The 26173-nt window shown below is 41.0% G+C and overlaps 1 protein-coding gene and 1 long non-coding RNA gene across 3 annotated transcripts in view; one reads left to right on the forward strand and one right to left on the reverse strand.

The window, feature by feature from the left end:
* Nucleotides 1-296: 296 nt before the first annotated feature.
* LOC134643420 (uncharacterized) lies at nucleotides 297-7744 on the reverse strand. Its single transcript, XR_010096369.1, has 2 exons — nucleotides 7548-7744; nucleotides 297-443 (listed from the first exon to the last, which is right to left on the reverse strand). It is a non-coding gene; the product is annotated as an uncharacterized LOC134643420 (long non-coding RNA).
* Nucleotides 7745-11127: 3383 nt separating this feature from the next.
* Nucleotides 11128-26173, forward strand: part of jag2b (jagged canonical Notch ligand 2b) — a 45449-nt gene continuing 30403 nt past the window's right edge. For both annotated transcript variants that reach the window (XM_063495681.1, XM_063495682.1), the window contains exons 1-2: nucleotides 11128-11444; nucleotides 12085-12405. In XM_063495681.1, coding sequence (XP_063351751.1) covers nucleotides 11376-11444; nucleotides 12085-12405 — 390 coding nt within the window. In that variant the 5' untranslated portion in view covers nucleotides 11128-11375. The remainder of the gene's footprint in view (nucleotides 11445-12084; nucleotides 12406-26173) is intronic.

A 26173-nucleotide genomic window follows, 5' to 3' on the forward strand; every position in this document is an offset into this window, starting at 1 on the left:
ATAAGACACAACTAGATGTGAATCAGGAAATGAGACAACACATTTATGCAAAGAATCCGCCTGTAAAGATAAGCCTGAGCAAGTGTAAATTCATCATGATTTCTTTTTCTTCCCAGAAATGAAAACAGGCTCTTTTTTTTTTTTTCTCATTTTGCCCGTGGTGATTTTATCTGAGGTGGCTCAGCAGAGGTGTGTAAGGAAACAGGAAGAACATTGTCTTTCTTATGGAAGCATTGTTACAAAGACAAAAATGACTTTCCCTCAGAGTCAAAAGTTCATCAGTCTAAGGTGTTATCCAGTCACAACTCTCTATCACTTTCATTTGGAGTATTATTTTCTTTTCTCTGGCTTTCTTCAATGCATGTTGCCTGGAAACAAAATCGCAACAAGTCACACTCCCTCCCATTTTAGCATCAAAACTTGCTTCTCTGGTAACGCAACTCCTGCAGAAAGCACACACAGACACACAACAGAGTTAGTGGCAAGAATTTCTTTGACCTTTTAAACACAGACAAAATGAGATGTTTCATCTGTTTGCAGGATTGGTAGGCAGTTTTCTACAGATTACAAAAGAGTGGTTTACATATCCTTCAGTGATGTATTAAAATATATTAAAGACTACTTCGAGTAGAGGGACATAGATGTTTCATTTCTTGGCAGGGAAAGTAGGTTGTTTTTATTATTTTCTTTCACCTACTGTATCCAAGGAATTGGGTGGGCCAGCCTATGCCAGCTTTCATAGGGTGAGGCAGGGAATACCATGGACAGGCCTCCAGTCTATTGTTGAGCCATTCACTAATCACCATTTAACCTAACCTCCATGTCCTAAGATTTTGGGTGGAAGCTGGAAAGAACCCACCCATGCAAACCACACATAGAAATACCTAAGCTGGCCACTGACCCTCTCGCTGGAGGAAAGAAAAAGTAAAAACTAAAATGCAGAGGCAACTTTTGTATATTTGGATGACATGGGGAGCATGTGACAGTCTATTTAACAGAGTTTGCATTCATTTAGAGTCCAGCAGACAAATGTAACCCCGATGTGCAAAAACACTCTGTTTGTCATGCTGTTTGATTTTGGACATATGGTTGATGAGTGAGTTGAAAGACAGTTAAATCACAGAGACTAAAATATACCTTAAGATACTGTTATCTATGTATTTTTAAGTTGTTTTCACCATCTTTAGATCACTAGAGAAGCTGAATCTGATATTTGAGTCAGCTGAGTGGCTCCCCAATGAAGCCTCTATTCTTACAGACACTGTGCACATGATCAGCAATCGTATCCTCAACACCATCTTAGGCGAGGGTGGAGGGGATGGGTGGATGCATCAGTCCTTATGTTGCGTCCCTGCTGCTTTCATGTTGTAACTGGATGCATGGGATGTCTCTGTTCTCCAGAGACCATCTGGATGTGTTTGTGTGTGTGTGTGTGTTTCCACAGCAGATGGATTACCACTCCTCTTTTTCTGAATACAGTCCATTCACAGGTGGGATCTAAAACAAGCCCTTTGAAAGAAAGTCCAGATCCAATAACTACCACTGCAGGTAGAGGATACACTGAGATGCACCAAGCCAGAATTCTGACACACTCTCCATCTGTATGCTGATAAGATCTTCAACCTTATATCAATCAATACAAATCTTCAGTATGCCTTTGTGCACAGCAATTCTCCTAACCTGTAGATTTTTGTATTCTGTTGGGGTTTTTTTTTTTTAAACTGAAGGGCTAAATTCTGTACTTAGTGGGTAGAATTACAATCATATTCCCAGCTGATAAGATACACTGGTTAAACTGCCTCATCTGCTACATTTTCTAAGAGCCTAGTGGGAAAATTTGGACTGTCATAAGTACACATGTTCAGACATCTTCAGCTGAGGACAGTCTTGGCTGGAGAAGTCACTTTGACGAGTGACGAAATGTTTGCCCCACTGAAAACGCTACATCTAGATGAACAGAATCAACTTTTTTGGAATTATGTGTACTCTACATTTTCTGGAGGTTTCATATTGCTCCTGTTAAATAATCGAAAAAATGTAAAAGAGTTGGTTTCTGTTCTCATTGTCATCCTATTAAAATTCCGAAAGCTCTTTATATTTACCCTGAAAACATCAATGAATTTTCTGATTGGATCAAGGGGTCTATGATATATCAGGTACAAATGAAATCACTTCAAGATGTCCTGCCCTTCTGCCCTTAGCTCTTAAACAGTTAGGTCATAACCCTGGATTAACATGCCATTGTGCTTTGAGGAACAGCAGAAGAGGAACTGCATGGTCCAAAGTGATAAACAGACTTCCATAGGGACCAGGTGAATACCCATAACCTGTTTCAACTTTAGAGAGATAATATCAAGCAGGCCATAAATGATTAACTGCTCTTTTTTGCAGTCTGTTGAGTTCTTGTGCACGTGTACTGGCCTTATCAGTGAGGTAAATTTACAAGGCTCTGGGATTTCCCAGCTAGGATGGGTTAAAGCGAACCTCTGCTTCTAGTACCTCCATACCTGGAAGGAGTCAAATAGGAAAATGTTATCTGCTATGTTAACACTGACAATAAGGAATCTGAACAACATACCATATTTCACTTTGGCCTTTTAACCAGCAGTATTTAGATAATCTGAGCATCATATCTTATCTCTCAGTACAGGGGAAGTGAAAGAGACAATAATTTAGGTTCAGAGGTATTAAGGACTAAACCCCTGCAGCTTTTTCTTTTCAAAATCTCACTCATTGTTGACGGTGGTTACCTTGCTGAAAAAACACTAAATAAAAGGGAGCTTCGATCTGTTTTAGACTTGCCAAATGTTTTAATAACTAAAAGATTAAATTAAGTTTCTTGGAAGCAGCTAAGAAGTGTGTCAAGGTTAAGTTGCTTGTTCATGTTGTCAAACATGACCAAGCAAATTGAGGCATACATTATGCAATGAGATTAACTTGCACAACTGGTTAACATCATGAACACAGGCGTTTCCTTTGTAAACCATTCACAAAAGTGTGTGCTTGCTCATATCTTAGCTGGTGTGGACTGTTTCCCTGTTCGTCCGGTGTTACTGTAGTCCAACTATGCTTTTCCAGTTAGTTTGGAAATGTCTGTCACTTTTCCAATTCTTTAAACAGTAAATATGTCAAACAAGCCAGCATGGGCTTGGAAATGTGAGCTCTCTGTAAGAGAACACAGAAATGCATGCGGTACTGTCACTGGAGCAGAACATAAGGGTGTGAAAGAGGTACGCCTTCGTGTCAGCGGTGGCTAAACGTGCGCTTTTATCGCAGCGGAAATGCACCCTTTCCACACACTTGATGGCTTACTCAGCCATGGGGAATTACGGGAAAAAAACTGGGAACTTAAGGTCACTAAGGCACAAAGCTTCTTTGACCTCATACCGATTCATGCTTCAGAAATGACACAAAACATTTAATCTGGTAGCCATGTATGAAAAATGTATACTAAGTTTGTATTTCTTAAGTCATTTGATTTGATATGGAAAACGTCAAGTATCAAATTAGCTTGGTGTCTAAGTAGTTCTAATGGAAGATCCAGTTCAACTGTAGGCTACATAAACTGCTGTTAACAGTACTTAAAACTGCAAATCCCTGCAAACTACTTCCTTTTTTTTGAAACTGTCTGTATGCCAAGGTTCAACATATGCATACTATGACTTTCAAATCCAACTGTCATATTTCAAATAGCTGCACAAAGCTTTCTAGTCCTGGACTGTCTGTTGCAAATTAAGAAATTATTTTCACTGAAGTGAAGTTGAAGTGAGCTAAAATTAATATATCGGTTGGTTTAAGTGTACTATAAAAAAAACTGCCTCAAGGTTGCAGAGCTTATTTTGTCTGCTAACTCGTCAGTCAGGCTCTGGAGAGTTTCCTTTGGCAAACATGCTTGGCGTTGTCCTCACTTCTGTTTGTTTAGGAAAGGTTAGTGCAGTGTCTTCAGACGCTTTCTCCTGGCAATGCTTATCTCAGCTCTGCAACATCAAAAAAAAAAAGAAGCAACAACCGTCAAGAGCCATAATTTCCTCCATTTGCCATACGATATCTTTGGTCAGTAGGTGTTATGTAGGCTATTGTTACACTGGACACACTGGTCAGCAGGTGTCACATATTGTTAACATGTAAACGTGGATAGTTTAGAGTTAGCCTCAGGATAGGGTGGCAGACTTTTGGGGATATTAAATATCATTCAAGTAGACAAGTAGTCCCAAATCATTAAAGATTTACTAGCCTTTTTAAAATGAATAGCTCATCCTTGCTAATGCCAGGTTCAATCCACTTTTTCCTTTCGACCTACCTTACCTGAACCTCTCCTTGAGAAGGAAACATCCTCAGGGATTTAGGTCTGCACTGACATGTGAGCATCACACAGTTTCTGCAGTTTCTATTTGTCAGCTGCACATCCACGATGTAAATCTCCCGTTCCACCACATCCCAAAGGGGCTCTACTGGGTTAGGTAACTACAGAGGCCGTTTGAGTACAACGAACTCATCGTCATGTTCAAGACACTAATTCGAGATGATTTGAGCTTTGTGAAAAGATGTGTTATGCTGCTGGAAGCAGCTAAGAGAAGATGGGTACACTGTACTATCCACCAGCACCAGCGTGCACCATTGAAATAAGACAGGATGGATCCATCCTTTCGTGCTGTTCATGCCAAATTCAGACCCTACCATTCAAATGTCGCAGAAGAAACTGAGACTCATCAGACCAGGCAATGTCTTTCCAATCTCTCATTATGCAAGTTTAGAGAGCCCATTTGAACTGTAGCTTTAGTTTCCTGTTTTTAGCTGGCATCCAGTCTAGTCTTTTGCTGCTGTTGTAGATCTGCTTCAAGGCTTAACATGTTATGTGTTCAGAGATGCTCTTCTGCATACCTTGAATGAAAAGAGTTATTTGAGTTTGCCTTCCTATCAGCTGAAAGTAGCCTGGTCAGTCTCCTCTAACCTCACCTGTTGAACTGCCACTCATTGATTATTTTTGCTTTTTTAGACCGCTCCATAGCGTAGTGGTTTATATATTTGTCTGAGAAGTAAAAGGACTCCACTTAGAGCCTGAGAAGATAGACGGTTCCCTCAGAGATTGCGTCAGGAGGGCCATTAAGTACAAAAATCTGCAAAATGAAATACGCTACCCTGTGACAACCCCTTGAGAGTAGCTGAAAGTTACTTATTCCCTGTAAACCCTAGCGATGGATGTGCGGGGGAAATCCCAGTCGATCACCATCAACCATGGCACCTTCAGAGTCACTTTAATCACCATTCTTGCTCATTCCAGTGTACAGTTTAAACTTCAGCACGCCCTCTTGATTACACCTGTGTGCTTAGTTTTTAATTACAATTTGCTGATTTTCTAATAGATAATGAAAATCTAGGTCACAAACTAGGATGGTCGTATTTATTTGTATTCTTAGAACATTATTGAGTTTTATGTTGTTGTGACACAGCTCATACTATACGTGATCACTTATACTGGTACTATGTAAGCCTGAGCGCTGATAACGTTGTACATGTCAAGATAGTTTATTTTCAAGGCTGAACTCACAAGCATTTGGCAATATGTTCTTTGAACACAAGTGTGCTGGAAAAGCTGGATTTCTCAGCTAGCTTTGGTACAGTGGATACGGTAGTTTCCCCGTTCCTATCTTGAAAGTTTAAACTACGGGTGAGATGTTCTTTCAGCTGATATAAGCAGATAAACTGTACCTAAAACACCTTTTTTTCATTTGGGTGCTGTGGGAAGGTATGATAACATTACTTCTGTAAGCGAATGAGTTCTTTTATCTCCACTGACAAATGCTACCTTCTTAAAATGACCTCTTAAAAGTGCAGATAATTCAGATAATGCCCTCACTTGAATTCAACCATCATTTATGCTTGTGCTACTGCACACACCGATCAGCTACAACACTATAACCAGTGATAGGCAAAATGAATAACACTGATCTTACTGATACAGTATGTTCTGTATGATAAACTTCCCCTGCATTCATATGACACATAATAAGCCTATTTGGTTCAAAGTACTATGCATATGAAGAAAGAAAGGAGCATATGGTTCTTGGAGCACCACCGTCGGTTTTAAAACAAGCAGTCGATATGTTATTGTTAATTCAAGAGCTTTTACATCTACTTACAGCCATTACAGCCATTTTTATACACAATCCTCCATTTTCAGATGCTCAGACTCATATTGGACATTTGGCTGACAAGTACATTTATGGCCAGGTGAGGCTTGTTCCTGTTATTTCATGACAAATGAAGCAGACTTAATATCTAAAGTTAATCCAAGGTGTTGAATTTCACTGAGATGTCAGTGCAATCCAAGAAGGTTATCATTAAGATGAAAAGCTAAATAAAGTAGCCATCAAAAACCTTTGGAGTGGCAAAATCAACAACCTGGTACTTTCTTTAAAAGACTAAATGCACTGACCAACTCTGCAACACTAGAAGGCCTAAAAGACCTTTTAGTACCCTGATTATAACACTTAGACCTGAAAGTGAATGGCAGTGAATCCATGGTTAAGGAAAAACAGTCTCACAACATCTAATTAAATGAAGTACACCTTCGAGGAGGTAGTCTAAAGAGACGCCTTCATGAATGGAAATGCAGAGGCTTTGACTGCAAGGTGTAAACCTATGTTTCCGCTGAAGAACAAAAAGACCAGAGTAGATTTTGACAGAAGACAAATCTGAAAGAGCCAGCACAGTTCTGGAAAAAAAGTCTTTGGACTGATGAAATCAAGATTATGTAGTACCACAGAGATAGGAAGAGAAATAAGTCATGATGCTGATGATGTGACTGTTGATATAAGCTGTGTACAGTGCAGATGAAACTGAAGGCAGAATGACTCACAGCCAAGCAGCAACTGAAGGTGGCCACATTAAAGGTCACTTCAGAGATACTGAAATCGAGAAACCTGACTTACACAGACTACAAAAATATACACTATATGGTCGGCAAAATGTCTTTTACCAGGTCAGGTTAGTTTGCTTTGGAGCAGCTACAATTCTTCAGCCTTTTCTGACATGCATGTAGTGGTATAAAGCATAGATTAGATCAAAAAGAAAATAAGTCATTATTTCACAGATAATAATGAAACTATCAAAACTACAGTAGATAAAACAACAATAAAAAACAAAAAACAAAAGACCTTGAAAACCAGAAAGGACAAAGCCATCAAAGTGATCCTTACGTTCTGAACCTAAACTGCCTCTCTAAATAGGAATATTGCAGTTATTGATGCCAGTTAAGTAGGTCAAGGGGGAAAGGTTGTGGCCACGAAACAAGTTTGGTCAGTGAAGGCTGAACTCTAGAGGTCACAAACGGAGGTCTTTAATCATTCAAAGTCCCTTTTAAAGACATGAGCTTGAATAAATCCACAAGGGAAATAAACTGCTATTAAATAGTAGTGTTTATGGTCCATGTGGACCGGCCTGTATAATATTCCTCTGAGATGCAGCCATCTGCACTGTAGAAATCACAGACCTCACTAAGTATTTGGAATTCACTCTCCTCCGACCAAGGTAATGAAGCTACCCACCTCTATTAAAAATCCGAAGACATCAGCAAATCATCATCATCTTCGTAGCCATTAGAGCTTGATGAAAAACAGCACGCCTCAACCTTGACCCAAGCCACCTCCACCACCCCCGCCAAACACCACCACCGCACACACACAGAGTCCCCGAAAGATGCTTAAAGATAAAAGAGAATCGACCCGTCAGCCGTATGTACAGAGACTGGAGATCTGAAAGGAGAAAAGCCATGAAAAATGGATGAGAGAAGAAATCCACTTCACCTCCCCCCTGGAGGCTGGCAAACCCCCCACAGCGCTCCCACTCATAATCCTTTCTCCTCCTGCACACACACTCCTCTCCCTGCGCCTCACACACATGCATGTGGTGTATGCAAACAGGAAGACACGGTAGGCACACACACCGCCTCAGGTCCTCGGTAGGTGTTAGAATTCATCAGTTTGGTGCTAATATTAGTCTTTTATAACATTATAGATGTTATCCGTGACTGATGTGATAGAGCGAGGCTCCATGAATCTTAAATTTATTGATTTATTTTCTCTTGTTGGGATTCAATTCAGAATGCGGGTTTTTTCCCCCCCTTTTTGATCAATTTTATAAAAAAAACTAAATGTATTAAGAATCCTTGAGCTTAAAGATATGCTGAACAAATTGCATTAGTCACACATTTAATGGAAAGACTCATATTAGTGAATCATAAACGTCTAAATGCTTTCACAGACGCATTTCTACTGTGACATGAAAACAGGTCTGGCTATTGAAGTGCTGAATATGGGAATAAAAGCATTTTTAATATATGCTTTTAATGCAAGAGATTGGTTATGAATAACCTTCATATATAGAGGACTTTAACAGGTAAATCTAAAGCCACATCTATCTCTTAGGCTTTACTCTAGGGCTCTCTGCTAAACATTAACACCAGCATCCTAATAGCAATGCAAACATGCTGGTCACTGCCTTAGTTTAGCAACACCAAAAACCAATAAGACCAGTAGCAACGGTCCTTTCATCCATACATCTTCCTCTGCTTACCTAGGGTCATGGGGCTGACTTGAACCTATGCCAGCTGTCAGAGAATGAGAGCACGGTGCATCCCGGGCAGGTCGTTAGCTCCAGTATTCAGTAAAAAAGAAAATTATTGGCTGTAGTTTGAAAATTTATGGATCCCAGAGGGGAACATTTGTGTTTGCTTCATTGGCAAAATATCCCAAAGCCACAAATACCACTCTCATGATTCCTTCTAAACAGTGCAGACATTGGGTCATTAGGTTTAGGGTACAGCACAAGAATTTTTAAGCAACCAAAAGTTTAAATACTCTATTTTGACCCTGCATCACATTTTTTGGGCTGACCACAAGCTGAACCATTATCTTTCTCCCAGCATGGAACATGCACACTCTTACACATTGTTCCTTTGCCACCCAAGACTATTTACTTATCCAACTTAAGGCACTAACATGTACTTGTGACAGCGTGTGAAATGTTCCAGTCAAAGCGACTGCGGTGGCTTAGGATATCGGCGGCCTCCTTCAAGGCCTATCTGACAGGTTGGCAGGCGCCTGATGAGGAGGAGACAGTGACATGAAAGGAGGCTGAAGGCTGCTGTCACGTACATTTTGAGTGGCAGCTTATCCTGGTAGCGTGGTAAATGTCTACCTGAGCCCGTAGAATTGTTGTCATAGTTTTTGGCCAGTTTATCTGGGTACTCGTGGCAGTCAATACTGCCATTGTTTAAAGGAGCAATGTTAGGCTTGAAACAGAGATGTTAGTTTTCTTTAAATACCTCCCATCTATGACCCATGCAGTTAATGTTGCAGTCAAAAACATCCAGTCCTGTTAATATGAGTGCATATCTTATTTAAAACCTTACATGATTATTGTATTTAGCAAAATAACAAATAAAGGGGCTGCTAAACTACTGGATATCGGGAGCTTTAACCTACAAAATCACGCTCATGCTAAGGTGTGGTTCATAGTACTGAAGAAAAACAATATGTGGACACTCTGGCTCAATCGGGTCGAAGATGAGGAAGTTGTAAAAGTGTAAATTAGCATTAGATTAAAGGAGAATTCATTCTTAGTTGTGGGTGAATAACTGGAATGGTTAAAGAGGGAGCCTTTTCACAGCAGCCTTTTTCACGGCAGATGCTTTAGGTTTCGGAGTGAGCAGCCGCTAGTTGCAGCTTGCCTATTAGAAGTTACCTTAATTCACTTCTTCAATGCAGGAAGAAAGAAATATCAAAAGAGCTTGAACATGCTTTGAGAAATGATTATTGCTGTGCTTATAATGGGCTTATAAAGCATGGAAAAACACTGATAAGGACTGACCATCTGTCAGGGAGGACCAGATCACCTGAGTGCGCTGTCAGGTGATGCAGGTATCCCAAACATCTGTTTCTGTGAGCATGTATGCCTCTGTGTACAATCTGAGAGGAGTCATTTTAAATGACCAAACGGCTTGCTGCTGTTGTTGCGTTCTTCGAGAGGGGGTCACCTCCACTCCTCGTGGAGTATAAAGGCAGTGGAATGAGCTGAGGACAAGGCAGCTCTTTAAGTCAATAAGGCAGAGGTTTTGTTGTGGATTTATGTGGTCAAATCAAATAGGAATGAGATGCAGCAGATGACAGAGAAGCAAAGGAAACAAGAGAAAATGTATGATGGGAAATGCTGCACCAACAGTAGGTTTGTGTTTTTAACTTAAGATCCACGCAACACCTAAAAAATACTGGAAAAATTCGAACATGATTTCATATTTTTAAAGTTGACGAGTGTTGCATAGACAGTAGAGGGCGCTCTAAACTGCAATTCGTGGACTGAAAAGTGTTGCGTTGTATGGAGTATTTTTTTTCCTTCCTCTTTTTTTTTATTTTTTTATTTTTTACCTTTAATCGCAGTTAATGCTCCAGAAATGTTTATGATTAGATTAAATACATTAACACCTCTTTATTTCTCCATATCACTCCAATAACGGTGTTAGTGGCAACAATTTTAAGCATTATTAGACAGAATCAAAAGCAACCACGTGAAAAGAAAATGAACCTGTACTGTAAATTAATCAAGTAATCCCCGCAGATTAACGTCAAACATTTAGCACACTTGTAGGGCTTTATTTTTTATTTTTAACTTTAGGAGCAAATCGGGGTTTTTTTAAATGTGCCTTCTGCCATCGGGCGTCACTTCATTTAAACACCCATCCAAATTTGTCTCTGGGCCTAATTAAGGCTGTAATTAAAAGCACAGCAGCGCCGATAAGTTCCTAATTTGACATAGGCTAATGGCCATGCTCATTATAATATCTTTGCGGCTGCGTTTAATTAAAGTCGACCCCTGCTTTGTTTGCACGCTGTAATGCGGTTTGTCTAAATGAAGCTCAACAGAAAGGCAGTACAATTCAAGTTTTGGGAGGAGGAGGAGGTGGAGGAGGATTGAAGCGGGGGTTATTATACTATTGTCCGCCCCTTAATCCGGTTGGCTCAGAGACTGCCCGCAGGCCAATTTGTAAGTGGTTTGCGGAGCTGCCAATCAAAGCAGACATCCTCTCCTCAGGCTGTGGCAACGAAACATCTCAGTTGCTGTGTGGAGAGATTTGACGGAGGGACGCTGCTGTACATGGACCATCACTGCGCCTGCAATCCGCCGCCTGTTCACACACACGCATGTAATGCCTCGGTGAAATCTGGACGTACACGTTGGAGACGACACGCGTGTGAATATTCCATCTTTGCATGTATGGAGAGGAGGAACTAGTCGCCGGGTCCGCGGCTGTTTGTCTTTTTTTTTTAATCGTCCCCCCCTCCCCACCTCCACACATATCACTCTAATTAGTCGGAGGCATGTGGAATCTCACCAGGATTAGGAATTGCTTCCCAATAGTGTGCCTGCTGTTGACGTTATGGACGGAGGTAAGAGGGTGTTTTTAAAAAATAATTTATTTATTACTCATATTTAATTCTGCTCCGCATAATTTAAAAAAAAAATGTTTAAAATTAAAAAGTTGGTGGGCGTGGGGAGATGCGTTGGCTCTCCGGCGACGCATATTCGCGTCACATTAATCGATAATTGAATTACGTAGCCGTCAGTTGTGGAGCATGTGATCGTGTTACCATGACAAGTGTAAGGAATTGATACAGGCTACTCTCCATTTTGGTTTAATGCTGACTCCTTTATGTGAATTTCTTCATCTTCTTGAGGGGAGAGAATTAGGCCTGAACCAAACAAGTTGTAAGTTGGATTGCATCAATTGGCTGCTGCAGCGGTTAATTCGCTCCCGTCTGAGAGTAACCTGATTGTCTAAAATCCCAGCATGCAAACTGTACGCTGTTCACGTGCTCCATTCATGATGCAGAAAAATATTGTGGCACATCCACCCAATCTCCAAAACCTCTATACCGTTTTAAATGGAGAGTAAGACTCAGATTTGCCACTTCCATATTATTTTTTTACGCACCAGATTAAGATGTATAAATTATGCTGTAATTTCTCCACAAGAGCCTACATGTAGTTCTCTCTATTTAAAAAAAAATGTTTATACGTTGGTTGTAGGTGTCCCAGTCAACCGGCTATTTCGAGCTGCAGCTGATCTCCGTGGAGAATGTAAACGGCGAGTTGGCGGACGGGGAGTGCTGCGACGGTCCCCGGAGCTCCCAGGACCTGAGCTGCACTCGAGACGAGTGCGACACTTACTTCAAAGTGTGCCTGAAGGAATATCAGATGGAGGTGGCCACCACTGGCTCCTGCACGTTCGGAGCTGAATCTACGCAAGTTGTCGGTGGAAATACGTTTTCTCTTAAGGGGGCCAACAATAACCCGAATAAAGTCGACGATGCTGGCAGGGTTGTGATCCCCTTTCAGTTTGCTTGGCCGGTGAGTGATTTCTCTTGCTCCAGTTAAGCCTTTCTTCACCCTTTCTTCAGACAGTGCATCATTTTGAACCCGGTTTAAAATGTAGGGCGGGTTTGGGGTTTTTTCCCCCCCCCTCCTTGTTACATGTACCCGCGGGCACACACGCGCGCACAAGCACACACCTGCAGAAACTCGTGGGTAGAAAACGCTCTCGTATTCTGCATAAATGAGGTTTTCCCCAGTAGCACCTACCTGGAGAAAAGTTCATATTTTCAAAATAAGATCCACCAGCTTTAAAAAAAATAAAATAAAATAAAATAAAAATAAAATACTACAGCTAACAGTTGCTTCCAAATTTGGTTGACAGTCAGTTATTTTGTTGATCATTTCATCTAGAGCTTATTTCTCAAAGGTCTGAGCAACACATCAGAAGCTGAAACCCCCTAAGTGGGTTTTGCTTTGTTTTTGTTTTTTTCTATTTGAAAGTGAGTAAAATTTCTGACCCATTATGAAAACGATTGCAGATTACCTTTAACTTTTGAGCAGCTATATCAACAATTGCTTGTTGCGGCTCAAATTGAAGCGATTCTCCTTTATACTGTTAAGACTGGAGGCAAGAACCTGTAAAGGAGTCGCAGTTGGAATAGATTTAAAGCAGTGATCCAAAATGATTTTGTAGCATCTCCCACCTCCTCTCTGCCTTATTACAGAGAAGCTAGACCTCATTAAAGGGGGTGCTTAGCAGCATCCTGTCCTTATGAGAACTGACACACATCGGGGCTAAATGATTGCATGCTTCACAAGGATCCAATTGCAGTTACAGTGTTTCGCAGTGTCAACTGGGTCATCTTTTAAAGTTGCCCTGATATATGAGGATTGGCTTTGTTCCAGGCCACCAGCTTGCACCTGTCAAGGCCGTGATGGGGTGATTACTCTGAAATGCTTTGATATGTAGATCGTGGCGGATGGGGAGTGTTTCTGCTTTTATGGAGAAATGGTTACGGCAATGCTTTTTACATCAGCAAATTGCTGGTTTTAAAGTCAAATCAATTTATTGAGCCTTAGCTCGTTAACTTAAAGGTTGAACCTTATTGTTTGCTACTCGTAGTTTTGTGGGGTGATTGTTGGTGTATGGGAGTGGAAACTCCTACTTTCACACATAGCAACATTCAACAGCCAAGTTTTACAGGTGTAGGAGAGTGAGGGGATGAAGCCTGGTTGTAGGTGCTGGTTGGATGAATTCTGTAATACAATAATGAATGTGTTACATTATGCTCCAGGTTTGAAATATGCGTTCAGTTGGAGTGAATGATGCCTTTGGGTAGTAGCTCGGTGTGCACTTCTGGCTGGTTTTGACAACTCTCCGCCCCGCTTCAGCACCCAGGAGCCTCCTCTCATGCTGTGCTTGCCAGGTGGCCCCTTGTGGTCCTTCCAGGCCAGTTAACCTCATTTCCCTCCAGATGACTGATAGCTGATAAAGGATCAATTTTACTGTTTGAGGTTTTTATGATAATGAGTGCTTTTCTTTGGACACTCTAATGTCAAGCACTGTTTTCACACAGCCTCGAACACCTAAAGGTGTTCTTTACTATTAAGTAGCCAGTGGAGCTCAATATGCGAACGCAGACGTCTGACACAGTTGGAGTAGACGTTAAAAAGTCTTTAGGGGGATGTTTTGTGTCAAAGGAACTGTACTGCACATTATTGGCTGCTGTTTAGACCAGGATGTGTGTGCTGTCTTTTGAACTGCAGCTGAGAAAAGTAATCAAAGGATGGATGACAAAATCAGCAGCAGTTTCCTAACTGAGTGCTTTCAGGTTTTATGATGATAAACTAAGTGAACTTGAGTTAAAAATCTACTCTTTAAAGTACAAGTGGTTGACCAATAGTGAAATAACAGCTGCATTTACTTACTTTTTAGGTTCAGAGGAAATAATGTCTAGAAGTATTTGGATACAAAGGTATAATTTTGAGAGTATGCCACCACAATGATTATTTGTGCAATAAATATTCAGTTTAAGTGGAGATGTTTAGCTTTCATTCAAGAGGCTGGGAGACATCCTATTAACTGTTAAGGAATTAAAGCCATTAGGAGCTGTAATGTGATTGGGCAAATTAACGTAATCATAAATTAAAATATTCATTTCCAATTTTTGTTTTTGTTTTTTTGTTTGTTTTTTTTCTTAACTTTTCACTGAATCTGAGCAAAACGTTGTGCTCTACACTTGAGTTCATCGGTCTTTACCTGTCTTCTGTCACATCATTGCTTAAACATCAGCAAGCCAGTGACAGCTGGTTGGAAGCTACGAATTGGTATATGTTAGACTCCCTGCCCAGTGTTGTAGAGGTGATGTTGTATTCCTTGGATCATTCTTGGCGTGTTTTATAGACATTTTATTCTGTTCCTGGCGCCAATTACTGGTTTGCACCTCATGCTAGTGGACCTGAATGATAATACATCTACCACCTGGAGCAGGAGTGGGCAATTAATTTTCCCATATTAACCTGAGAAAATGGGCCTGTTGTGGAGGACTGCACCAGTAAGCTTCTGAAGAGATAAAATTAACAGTGAGCAGTGAGTTCAGCTTATTGTTGAAGTCTCTGCTCACTGTGAGTTCAACAATAAGGGCCCGTTTTCTCATGTGGCCCCTTGGGAACCTTAATTGCCCACTCGGGTACCTGGAGGTGTTCTTCATTTGAATTGATCCGACAAAGGGATTTTTCTGTACCATGGAAAGGATTCCGGGATAATCAACAGCTTTTGTGTAAATAGCCCAAAAGCTATGTTAATTGCCTTTGATCCTTTGAAAAGGATGGAGCACCATATTTATTAACGACTTAAAATGCCTGAAATCTTTCCTCAAACTGAGGCAGTCTGCTGTGTCCAAAATGACTTGATAAAAGGCTAAAAGACAAAAAAAGTCAATGTCTAGCAATATATATTCACCATCAAGTTATATTTCATCTCAGTCGAGTATTCCTTCGAGTCCAACTCAGACTTCATATGGACTAACTACATGGTTCATATCTCATAAAATATGAACCACTGAGGATCTCAACAACTTGAGGCAGAGGTGAAGAGGGCTGTTCTGGTGTGTCGTACTTCTGTTAAGTGCCCGGCTGATAACGTCGCTGTATTCCAGTGCCAGATGTCACAACAAGTCTTCGGGGTCACTGGCTGTGGCCTTGTTTCTTTCCTCACTGAAGAAACAAAGATGCAGTGTACTATTGGCTGTGTCATCTGGTCAACTGCCCATTTCGAGCCACATGAAAACCAGCGAGGGCTGGACTCTTCTGTCATCTTGAATCAGGCTTGAGCAGAATGAATGATTTTATTCCTGCTCCCAATTTTGATCCTTATCAGATGTTGATGTCAACAGTACAAATTCTGCTCAGGTTGCCTTTTTTGATGATAATAAATGTTCTTGTTCATACTTAAACATACACTTAACTAGTCTTACACTTTCTTATGAAAGCGGAAATTTGAATCCTAGGATCTTGGCTATGCAAGTCTGTGTGTAATTTAGATCGATCGAATAATGGTTGTGTTGCTGCTAAAAACACTTAAGTTTCAATTAAACTATTCACCTAAGCATTGACTTCTCAAATTGACCCGAAATCCTGAGTTGTGAGAATTCCAGTTGATGCCATAGTTTTCTCAAATTGCTCTTCAGCTAAATCTGAAAGTGAACATTTAATCTCAGTCTTGTGTAGAGCACTCAGGCTGTAACAAAAAAGGTCATCATGTATTCCTGGAGACGATTGTCTCCACAGAAATAGTGGCTCTATACATCATAGCTTCTTGTTTCTTCTGTTCTTCTATCATCACACCAGTATGATTCAGCTGCTAATGGCTGATTTTTATCCATTCTTTGGAATTCTCCCAGTGATTCTCTATCTTGTTGTTCTCTTGACAGCATGCCAGTAAAAAGACTGATTAGTGATGCCACCTCTGAGCTCAGCCTCCACTTTTTTTCTTCTCTCTCTCTCTTTCTTCAGTCCTAAATTTACTGCTTATACTCTCGTGGCTTTAAATCTTTTTGTTAGACCGACATTCATATTGTAATTAGGATGTCACCAGAACCAGTACTTAGAACTTTTGATTCAGATATTCTGACAACACGATGGTACTTGTGTTTTTCTTCATTACCGTGGGTACCGTGTGCAGCATATCTGCCACTACAATTCTTCTGGAACTGAAGGGGGCAGCATATGTCTACAAGTGTTCCAGTCTGTCCTTACATGCTGAAGAAGAAAGATGTCCATAAGCACGCAAAAAAACAGCACATGGAAGATTGCGACTAGTACAACTGCTGCGATGTGTCCACCCTAACTTGCGGATAGGAAAGGCAGTAAAACCAATATCCAAGTGATACTGTCCAGCTTTTTAGACAAAGGGAGGAAATCCTTTAAATTTAGTGAAGGAACTGTCCATAGACAAGATCTGTCCAAAGAATTCGAGGGGGAATTAGTTTCAATGCAACATCTTCTTAAAATATTATATTTCTTAGGAAATATTGCTATTTTGTTTGAGATAGCTGGCATTCCAGCTAAAAAATCAACTGTGTTCCCAATGCTAACATTCAATCTCATAATGTTAGTAGGCAACACAGGAGCCGTCCTAGCGTTTCAGTCTGTCCTGTCAATAAAATATAATGGCCTTCAGAGGGACTCTGCGTAGAGCTGCTGCAACTCCACATCAAAAAGACCCAGCTGAGGTGGTTCAGGCATTTGACCAGGATGAGCGCCTCCTGCATGAGGTGTTCTAAGCATGTCCTACCAGAATAAGGCCTCGGGGTAGACCCAGGACACGCTTGCATCTTTTGGCTGGCCTGGGAACACCACTTCCATGTTCACTTGAATAAGCTGGAGGACGAGGGACAGGGAGGTCTCAGCTTCTCTGCTTAGGCTGCTGCCTCTGCAAGCCAGCGTCAGAAAAAGGATTGATGGATAAAAATTTGTTTCCCATAGAAATCTATATCCGTCTTATTTATTTATTTATTTATTTATTTATTTATTTATTTATTTATTTATTTATTTATTTATTTATATAATCGCAGCCATCGCCATCTGGTGGCCTTCAAATACAATGCAGGTTTTTCCACATAGAATTCAGAATGCACCGAATTGGTTTCATTTGTCCAACCTGGAAACGAAATCTACCACATCTCGTTAGACATTGCTTTGTGTTTGGCTACTATCACCCATCTTGTCTGTAAATTACTGAACATTACGGTGATGGAGCTGCTCTGATTGGAGGTTCTTGACTTGGGTCCCAGTGGATTATGCGCAGACTGGGCCAAGGGGGAAAAAAGGAACAGACTCAATGATGGTTAAATCAGGGTTAGGCTAGTCATTTCCCTGCATTTCCATTATTTGGGGCAGACTAGGTTAATCACTGATTTTCTTAATCTTGGCCTTAGAAAGATTAAAAATAAGCCTATTTGCTCATTAAAATAAAAACAGTGTTCATGTTTAATAAAGACCATGGACCTTATGCAATGAAGATTCACATGCTCCAGCTCGCAGATGAGCTGACCAAGTTACGGCCTTGTTTGGCCACTCTTATTGAGTTTCCTTTTTGTTGGCTCATGCTGCGTGCGCACTTCTGGAGAGCAAGTGAAAGAGAGAGCCACGTCTTACTTCCATTTGAACACTAATGAAATTGCCGGTGGAATTTCTTTTCCTATCTTTCTCTCATCCTCCCCGCCCTCAAGTGACATCAGCCGGACGTCCGTTTGATGTGATCCTGCCTGTAACTCTATCGGCTCCAGGCTTTGACATGTATCAAGCCTCCATCCTCACTCTGCTAGTAAATGGATGTAGGGAGGTAGTTTAAACTCTACTGGGATCTACACCGCGCATCAGCATAATTAAAATGCTTAAACTACATATTTCTTAAAATAGTTTGTTTCCTAGAATAAAGAGTTTTTAAACACTCTGACCCATCTATGATGACGGGATAGTGAGTGTGCTACAGGTTGGTTTATTTGTTCTTCCACTCACGCACTCCCTTAATGTGGAGTTGGTCTCATGCGGCTGATTATTTCACCTGTGAGCAGATTTCATTCACAATTAAATGACATCTTAACTTGGCCTGCTAAATTTTATTTTACATAACTCTTTTCTGGAGCAAACATAAATTATTGGAATTCCTGTTTCATGCTGCTGTTGAGAATAAAAGTACAAAAACTCGACTAACTCCAAGAAGATGGTCAAGGACACAGTCCCCGACTCAATCCTTGTGCTCGTATCAAGTTGTGAATTATACATCCTCGGATAAAGATGCGCATTCTGGGATACTAGGTAGTAATTGTGTTAAAGTATGCTGTGCACACATTTGACAAGTGTGAAGTACTTGCATGATGAATGGGAGAAGGAAGTGAAGTGGTTGGATGCTGCATCTAGCAATATATATGCATATCCAACACTACATATCACCTATAACATGTGATCTATTTGCTCCTGACCCGTTACGAGAGTAAAACTCTGTAGCAGACAAAACCTTCTAACATAGAACTCTTAATTTTTATTTTATGTCTTATAAACATCAGCAAATTTGAGCTTGAGCAGCGGAAAATGTTCTTGAGTATCATCGCATTTCGCAGACAAGCAGACAAGGACTCTTATTGATGCATCTGAATATGAGAAGGAAGCAGAGCTTTTCAGTGCTTTAGTGATGCACTTTGGCTCATGTAATGTAGGTCTTTCCTCCTTCCTCCCCTCTCTGGCTGAGGCGGCAGCTATATATTTTTTTTCGACATGAGACACACACACACACACACACGCACAGAGAGAGAGAGGCTAATGCAGGCTGCCATGGTTAACCACACCTGATACGGAGCGTGTCAGAGCTGTTGCTAGGAGACGGCTGCATAGGCCTCTAGTAAACAATTATCTTTCCTCTGTGTGGCTCCCTCCCCCATCCATCCTCCTCTGGTCCCAGGGCTGGTCTGTGGAAAGCTACTCGTCTCACCTGTGATTCAGCATTGTTCTGTATTAATTATACAATTAGCCACTCGCACTGACATAGTGACATAATGGGACGTAAGAGAACCTTTCTTTTTTTTTCTTTTTTCTTTTTTTTTGTGGTAGCCTACAGTTTTATTACTTTTATCTTTGCATGTTCCTGTAGGCTTTACTGCAGAATGAGATTTTTTTTTTTTCCCATTTTCCCATATTCTTCCCATTTTATTAAAAAAAAAAGCCTGTAAATTATTAAACAAAGATGTAAACAGATTAAATTTATCAGGCAGTAGCTCCACACTTTGGGTTCTGACTTAGCAGACTGACTTAAACAATAGTCCAAATGCTCTATGCTTCTGAGTGAGGGGGGCTTCAGTGACCTGTGATGAACTGACAGTTGGTTTACTTCTAGATTATCATCAAAGTCTCACTAATAACTGGATCATTTCAGTCTTTACAGCTCTCATCTTTTACAGTTAAGTGCGATTACAGATTAAATCTTTGGACATTTATTGCAGTTTCACACTCTTTGACTCGTGTCTCAAATGGGAATCAAACCTCTCCTAATGAGCTCGTAAATATCATGTTCATGTTCTTCTCTGTGTGCTTGTCAAAAAAGAGAGGCGTGAGAAGAAAATGATCACTTCGGCCCTTTTACTGGTTGCTTTCCAGCACATTTCTGTAAATCTGGACTTGCCCGTCAAGTTTAACAGATATCAGCAGTGTTGTGTTGCTCATCAACAAAGATGCGGTGTAGCGTGGACTGTGTGGTCTGGACAGCTGCCCTGTGGAAGCCCATGCGGACTAAATTGTCTTCGTCATGTGATTCTGAATGTTTCTTAGTATTTAACGGGTCTGTGTTGATGTCAGGAATCAGGGAGACGGGATTTCCTCTGAGAACATTTTGTTTTTCTTGTGCTGTGATTGCACACAAGTACAGTGTGTACAAGCGAGGAAAGTAACAGCTTCTCTGTAATTAATGGTGGCTTTCTTACGCAGTGCCTCAGGGAGGGAATTTTAGCCTTTTGAAAAATAACTTTTTGGTAAATATTTTGAGTTGGGGAATAAGCTGCTGCTTCTTTAGTTTTAGGATTCATTTGTACTTTTTGTGCCACCTTGCTCCCGTGACTTACTATTTAATTTGGACTTATTACCGAGAGCCAAAATGCACCAATGACCTTTTTGTTCTGCCCTGCTTACTTGGATAGCTTACTTGCTTGTCCAAACATGTTTGGAGTTATTAAGGTTTTAATGTTGCACAGCATGACGTACATAAAGAGAAACACAAAAGTTTTCCACAATTTGGTGACTCATCTTTTGGACTATATGTGTGTTTTTAAAAAAAAAAAAAAAAAAAAAAAAAGTATAAAGTTTCTTATGACTTCAGAGGAACTCGAGAGTTATTAATGTCAGACAGCCACTTTTGTTTATAACATAAACATAGCATTATCGCTAAGTCTTGTTGACTGAAAGTAATGCTTCTGTTTTATTGTAAAAACGGTCATCGCAATTAACTAATTAACTGGCTTTGGATATTGATCTTTAAAAATAAGTCGACTAAAAATAAACCGTAAACGCCAAGTTTGTTTTTAAAAGGAACAAAATCTCTAGAATCACAGCTGTTTTCATCAACACTGGTAAAAATGTTGCAGGTGGGTATTTTAAGAAGATGTGACACATCCTGTTTCCACACTGTATGAAAATAAGCTCGTTATTTTTCTTTGGCGTAAACCATATTTTAATCAAACCACTGCACTGTGAATGCGCTGCCATAGGCCCGTGTGGCTTTGTCACGTGTGAATGTGTAAGCCACCCATTCAAATGGGCTTTAAGTTGCCATTGAGCCATTTCCTATAGGGTCATGAGAACACCTTATGCAAACATAACCAGAGGCAAATTGACGCACAAAATTTCAAATTGCATCTGCGTGGTCCAACATGCAGACTCTTGGACTCTTGTCATTTTGAGTGGTAAAGGTTTCAGTTCCGATTTCATTGACGTAAGTAGAAGAGAGAAAATGATAAATGAATAAAACGGCGAGATTTAGCACAGTGAATGTGTTCTCAGTGTACCTACTGTAATTGTATAACATCCGCTGTGTACTTAATGCCTTCCTTAGCTCGACTACATCCATAATGTATCAAAGTTTACTATCTAAACTTTTTTTATTTTGTTTTTTAAACAGTTTATCAGTGTATGTAACGTTGGTAACTGAAGGATTTATTTATTTTTTTTTTTAAATCCTGTCTAGAAGGGGACTGCATGTGCTCTTTTGTTGTGATCTCACATGTATTGAGGGTGTATTCATGAACACGTTTAAGACGCTGGTCTGAGTACTCTCTTGTGGATCTGATCTCATGGGACAGATGGGGAAAACTCCACTGTTTACGTCTGCAGTATCTCTGCTCAAAATGAAACTGATGTGTTTTCAGATTTACTGTAAATGCACAGTGCACCTGCTCCACCCTAGTGTGTGTGGGTTTTTTTTTTCTGCTAAAGATCAATGATATATTTGGTATGTTTCACATTTAAAACACTGCAGCAAAAGCACTGTCTGGTATATCGTTAGTCCATTTGGTAGCCAGTGTTCATATTAACAGAGGAAGAAGTGCAATTGGCTTAAATGAAGTAAAAGGGGGGGTGACACCTTGATTAAGGTGTTGTACTGTGTATCTACAGATGTAGGCTCAAAGTTACACCTGAAAGGACTCACATGCACTGCTGTATGACATCAACTGAACTCCTTCATCACAGGTGATGGTCTTACTTTTTTTTTTTCTTTTTTTTTTTGTGGTGGAAACCTTTTAAATCATATCACAATTTCTTTTCCAGTATTTTCACCACATACTTTAAAAGTCATTATTTCTCTTATTGTAAAAAACATTGCTTAAGTAGGTGGCACAGTGAACTGCTTGTCAACGAATGCTGCACATGTTAGTTGTATAACCATGTTGTACAGTAAGTTGTGTGTCTGCACATGTGTGTATTTCCATGGTCACTCTGCATTGAAGCATGTTGTTGTGGCCCACTACATCCCCTGCCTCTTGTTAAATGAATGGTGTGCAGGTGCGAGAGGCTCCTTGTGGGGGTAATTAAAGCATGTCATTACATGGGCAGTTAAATTGTCACTGTTCTGTTGAACTTGTTTGAAATGATAATGGGGCTATGCTGGAGGCGGTCCTGTGTTGCACTCCAGTCAGGAGCCCTGTTGCTTTGGATCAGGAATTAGCCTGTTAATGTTTCTGAAGCACGCTTATTTCTCTAGTACCTCTTAGACCTCTGAAGGCAAATTAACTCCAGAGGAAGTAATTTGCAAATATCCAAGACGCTGCAGTAATGGAGATTTAACCTGTTTGAACTCTGACTTGTTTGTCACACTTGGCACGCATCGGGATGAACTCATGACATGTGGCATTTCTGTCAATAGTTTTGTGACTGTCAGCCTTGTCAGTGAATTATTTTCAGCTAACTTACAGCATTTATACATGTTCTTTACTCAGGCGTGACAAACTGCCTTTGTAGCGTCACCCCTCTCATCCCCCACCACGTCGTAGCTTTTAGCTTATTTTAATTGTAACTCTAAACTAGCACACGGCGACGCCGAGCTCGTTAGCCTTTGTATACACATGTGCATGTGTCAGTGTTTGTTTTGCGTGTAACACAGTCTTGGATTATGCTGGTTAATTAGCACCAGGAGGGGAGGGGTTTGTTGTATTGGAAGTGCATGGGTAATGACCCTGTTGGCATAGTAGCAGCTTGCTCAATGGGCCGTGTGTGTGTGCACAGCCGGTATATGCCAGCCAGCCAAATGCCTTGCCTTCAGTACGAGATCTCTTGGCACACGACTCTGGCAGGCGTGCAGAACTCATAGCCCTCCACCTCTCTACCCGGAGAGATGCGACTGTCTGTAATCTGCTTCCTCAACTACACCTGTGGTTGCAATGGTGAAAATAAATGATGCCTAACTTGACTGCTAGAGGACATTAAAAAAATAAACCAAACATAATCCTGTGATTTATTTGCCAGCTTCTCCTCCTTTAAAGATGTTAAAATCACAGGATTATGTCATAAATACTTGATAGGTTGATGACATTAATCATATATTTGTGTGCTCTGGATTCTAATTGTCTTTATGACTGAAAATTAATTTCCTTCTAGGTTATTTTAGAGTTTTTCATACCTGGAATCCTGGAATGGCCAATGTGCTGTTCCAACACTGATGTCAAGAAGGGTCAAAAACCATCCAACCTTTCTGCCTGCCAACATATGCAAGGACTTTGCCGCTGGAGGTCTTTGATCCTTGCCTCTGAACAGATTGAGGAGCTAGTCTGAGAGATTTACATTTGAAGTCCACTCTACTGGCAGAAGTGATGGGAAGCTCACATTTTTATTTTATTTTATTGTTTGCGAATGTTTTACCCTAAAATAGCTGCCCAAAATCCTATACCCGAGCATGCTTTCCTTCCCTTGGAAACTTCTCTGCTTTGGGGTTGCTTGATTACTGATCCTGATTCATTAGGAAATGGCAATACCAGATTAATTCTGTTATTTCTCACCTTACCTGGTACTAAATATTAAGGGTGACACAGCATGTCATATCTCTCATTAATCCAGATTTTTACCAGTTCTTCCAGAGATCCTGTGTCACATGCTCTTGTGTCCAGTCTAGGAAGGACTTCTAGTGCTGTGTCTTTACACTAGAATAGTGTAAACTCGGCCCTATTAACATCAAAAGCTGGGATTGACATCGCAGATTAATGAAGATTACATGTGGCGATTACTGACCATGGAATGAATTGTGATGACCTCTTGTCCCATCAGGAGACATCAGTTGAAACTCTCTGTAGACGAGCTTGGAGGTGGGCATATAGGCTACTTTCAGCGGACATGCGAAACAAAAATAGCTCAAGGACACAGACGGGGCTTTTTTGTTTTTGTTTGTTTGTGTTTCCTTTTAAATTGTGAGTGCTAATCTGAGACCTTTTTATAGTAACTATGTGAAAGTCATTCTCAAAGCTCGGTTGATATCCCAACTTTCCCCAGGGGACAGAAATTAGTCAATCAAAGCTGTGATCTACAAAGCAGACGCACCCCTCTAACGATACGGAATTGTTGGCAGACGGGGATCTTGCATGGGATTACACACCAGCCCTGGATCTCACATTCTCAGTATTCTTCGAATGCAAACCCGCACGTCGCCCCCACATACAGAGGGCTGACCCCTCTATTGAAAAAGAAGCGTGCAGATCCCATGCTTAGTGACCCCCAACCTGCCCCGGCTTCCACTTCCCACTGCCACCTCTCTCTGTTCCCCGTCCCTTTTATTATTTCAACAGCCACTTTCCACTCACCCATCCACCCATCGTCTGGCGTGGGAACCTACACCTGTAGCTCTCCCCAGACATCACTAGCGGTACATCCTTTGCTTTTATCAGCATTGTGGTCTACTGTGGAGAGTTAAAATAACTACCTGGAATAGGTAATGATTTTATTTTTTTCCTTAAATGTCAGTGCATCATTACCTCAAACAAAGTCACTGAGTGCATCCAACAAACATCCTTTGTTTCTTACCATTGCTCCCCCTTCTTGACTTGAAAGCTAGGATTTCTCCAAGTAAATCCTCTAATCCATTAGGAAGGGTTTTGGAGATTTGACTGCAGATACTTTGTAGTCTCAAATGATGTATTTCACGCTGTCAGACATGGCTGATGTGTTTTGAGATGAAAAAAGGGCAGGTTAATGATGTTAGGATACTTTCTGAGTCTGATTATATGATTAGGACTTGCACAGGAGCCACTGGCGGCTTGTTTTGACTTCAGCAATTCAACTGTGCTGCTCAGGCTCAGTAGCACACATGCTGACACTAATTGTCCCCGTGCTGACTGTGTCTCTTCATGGACAATGGTTTTGATTGGAATGGGGGTGAGTTACGGTGTTGGGACAAGGGTCTTTGTTCAGTTGCCTTCACCCCCTTCCCTCCCCCACTCCTCCCCTTTATCCCTCTGCCCATCCATCTATCTTGTTCCAACCATTTGGGCAGCTGTCACTTAATCCAGCTAATCACAGACGGGGACGGTCTGTGGGAAACCAGACTAGTCCATGGCTTTGCTCATCCCCAGCATGCGCTGATTCGGGACTGTTTACTCAAACGTTTACTACATGTAGGCATGTAAGGAAGCCTGGACTTAAAGTAAACCCTAAAAGGTGCAAGTCACGGTATGACCACCCCTTCTTTGTTTAATCTTTGAATGTGCGTCACGACGAGGTTCGTCTCTCTGCATAGTCTCACGAAACAGACAGGCTTCATTCTAAGATCTCCTGTCCCAAATGCATGTATTGCCACTTATAGTTCCTCTTTATATCCACTGGCATATGCACCCACCCATCCAAATGCTCTGAGTGGGTCGGCCAGCCCACCCTTTTGTTGTTGGGGGAGGGTGGGTGTTTAGAAAGGTCAGAAGCCGTCTATGTGTCGTGGGATGATGCACGTTCATGTATAATAATCCACGTTTGAGCCTGCATCTGTTGTGTGTCTGCGGTCGGATGGGTTGGCAAAGCTTCCGGCAACAGAAGCACGAGTCTGCCGATGCCCTGATCCCCTGATTTCTCGTAACTCCTAACTATAGCTTTCCATCTCTTCACGCCAGCCCTGTTTTCTCTTCTAAAGTTGTCTTGCCTGGATACGGACAATCTCATACACCTGCACTCCCAGTCCTTATTAACCCAAGCCCTCCCGCTCACACCTATCCTGTCATCTTCCATCCCATTCTCTTTTCACCAATGATCTTCCACAATAACACTCCCCTCCCCTTCCTCCCGCTGC

This window comes from Pelmatolapia mariae, linkage group LG15, assembly GCF_036321145.2.
Source record: "Pelmatolapia mariae isolate MD_Pm_ZW linkage group LG15, Pm_UMD_F_2, whole genome shotgun sequence".
NCBI lineage: Eukaryota > Metazoa > Chordata > Actinopteri > Cichliformes > Cichlidae > Pelmatolapia > Pelmatolapia mariae.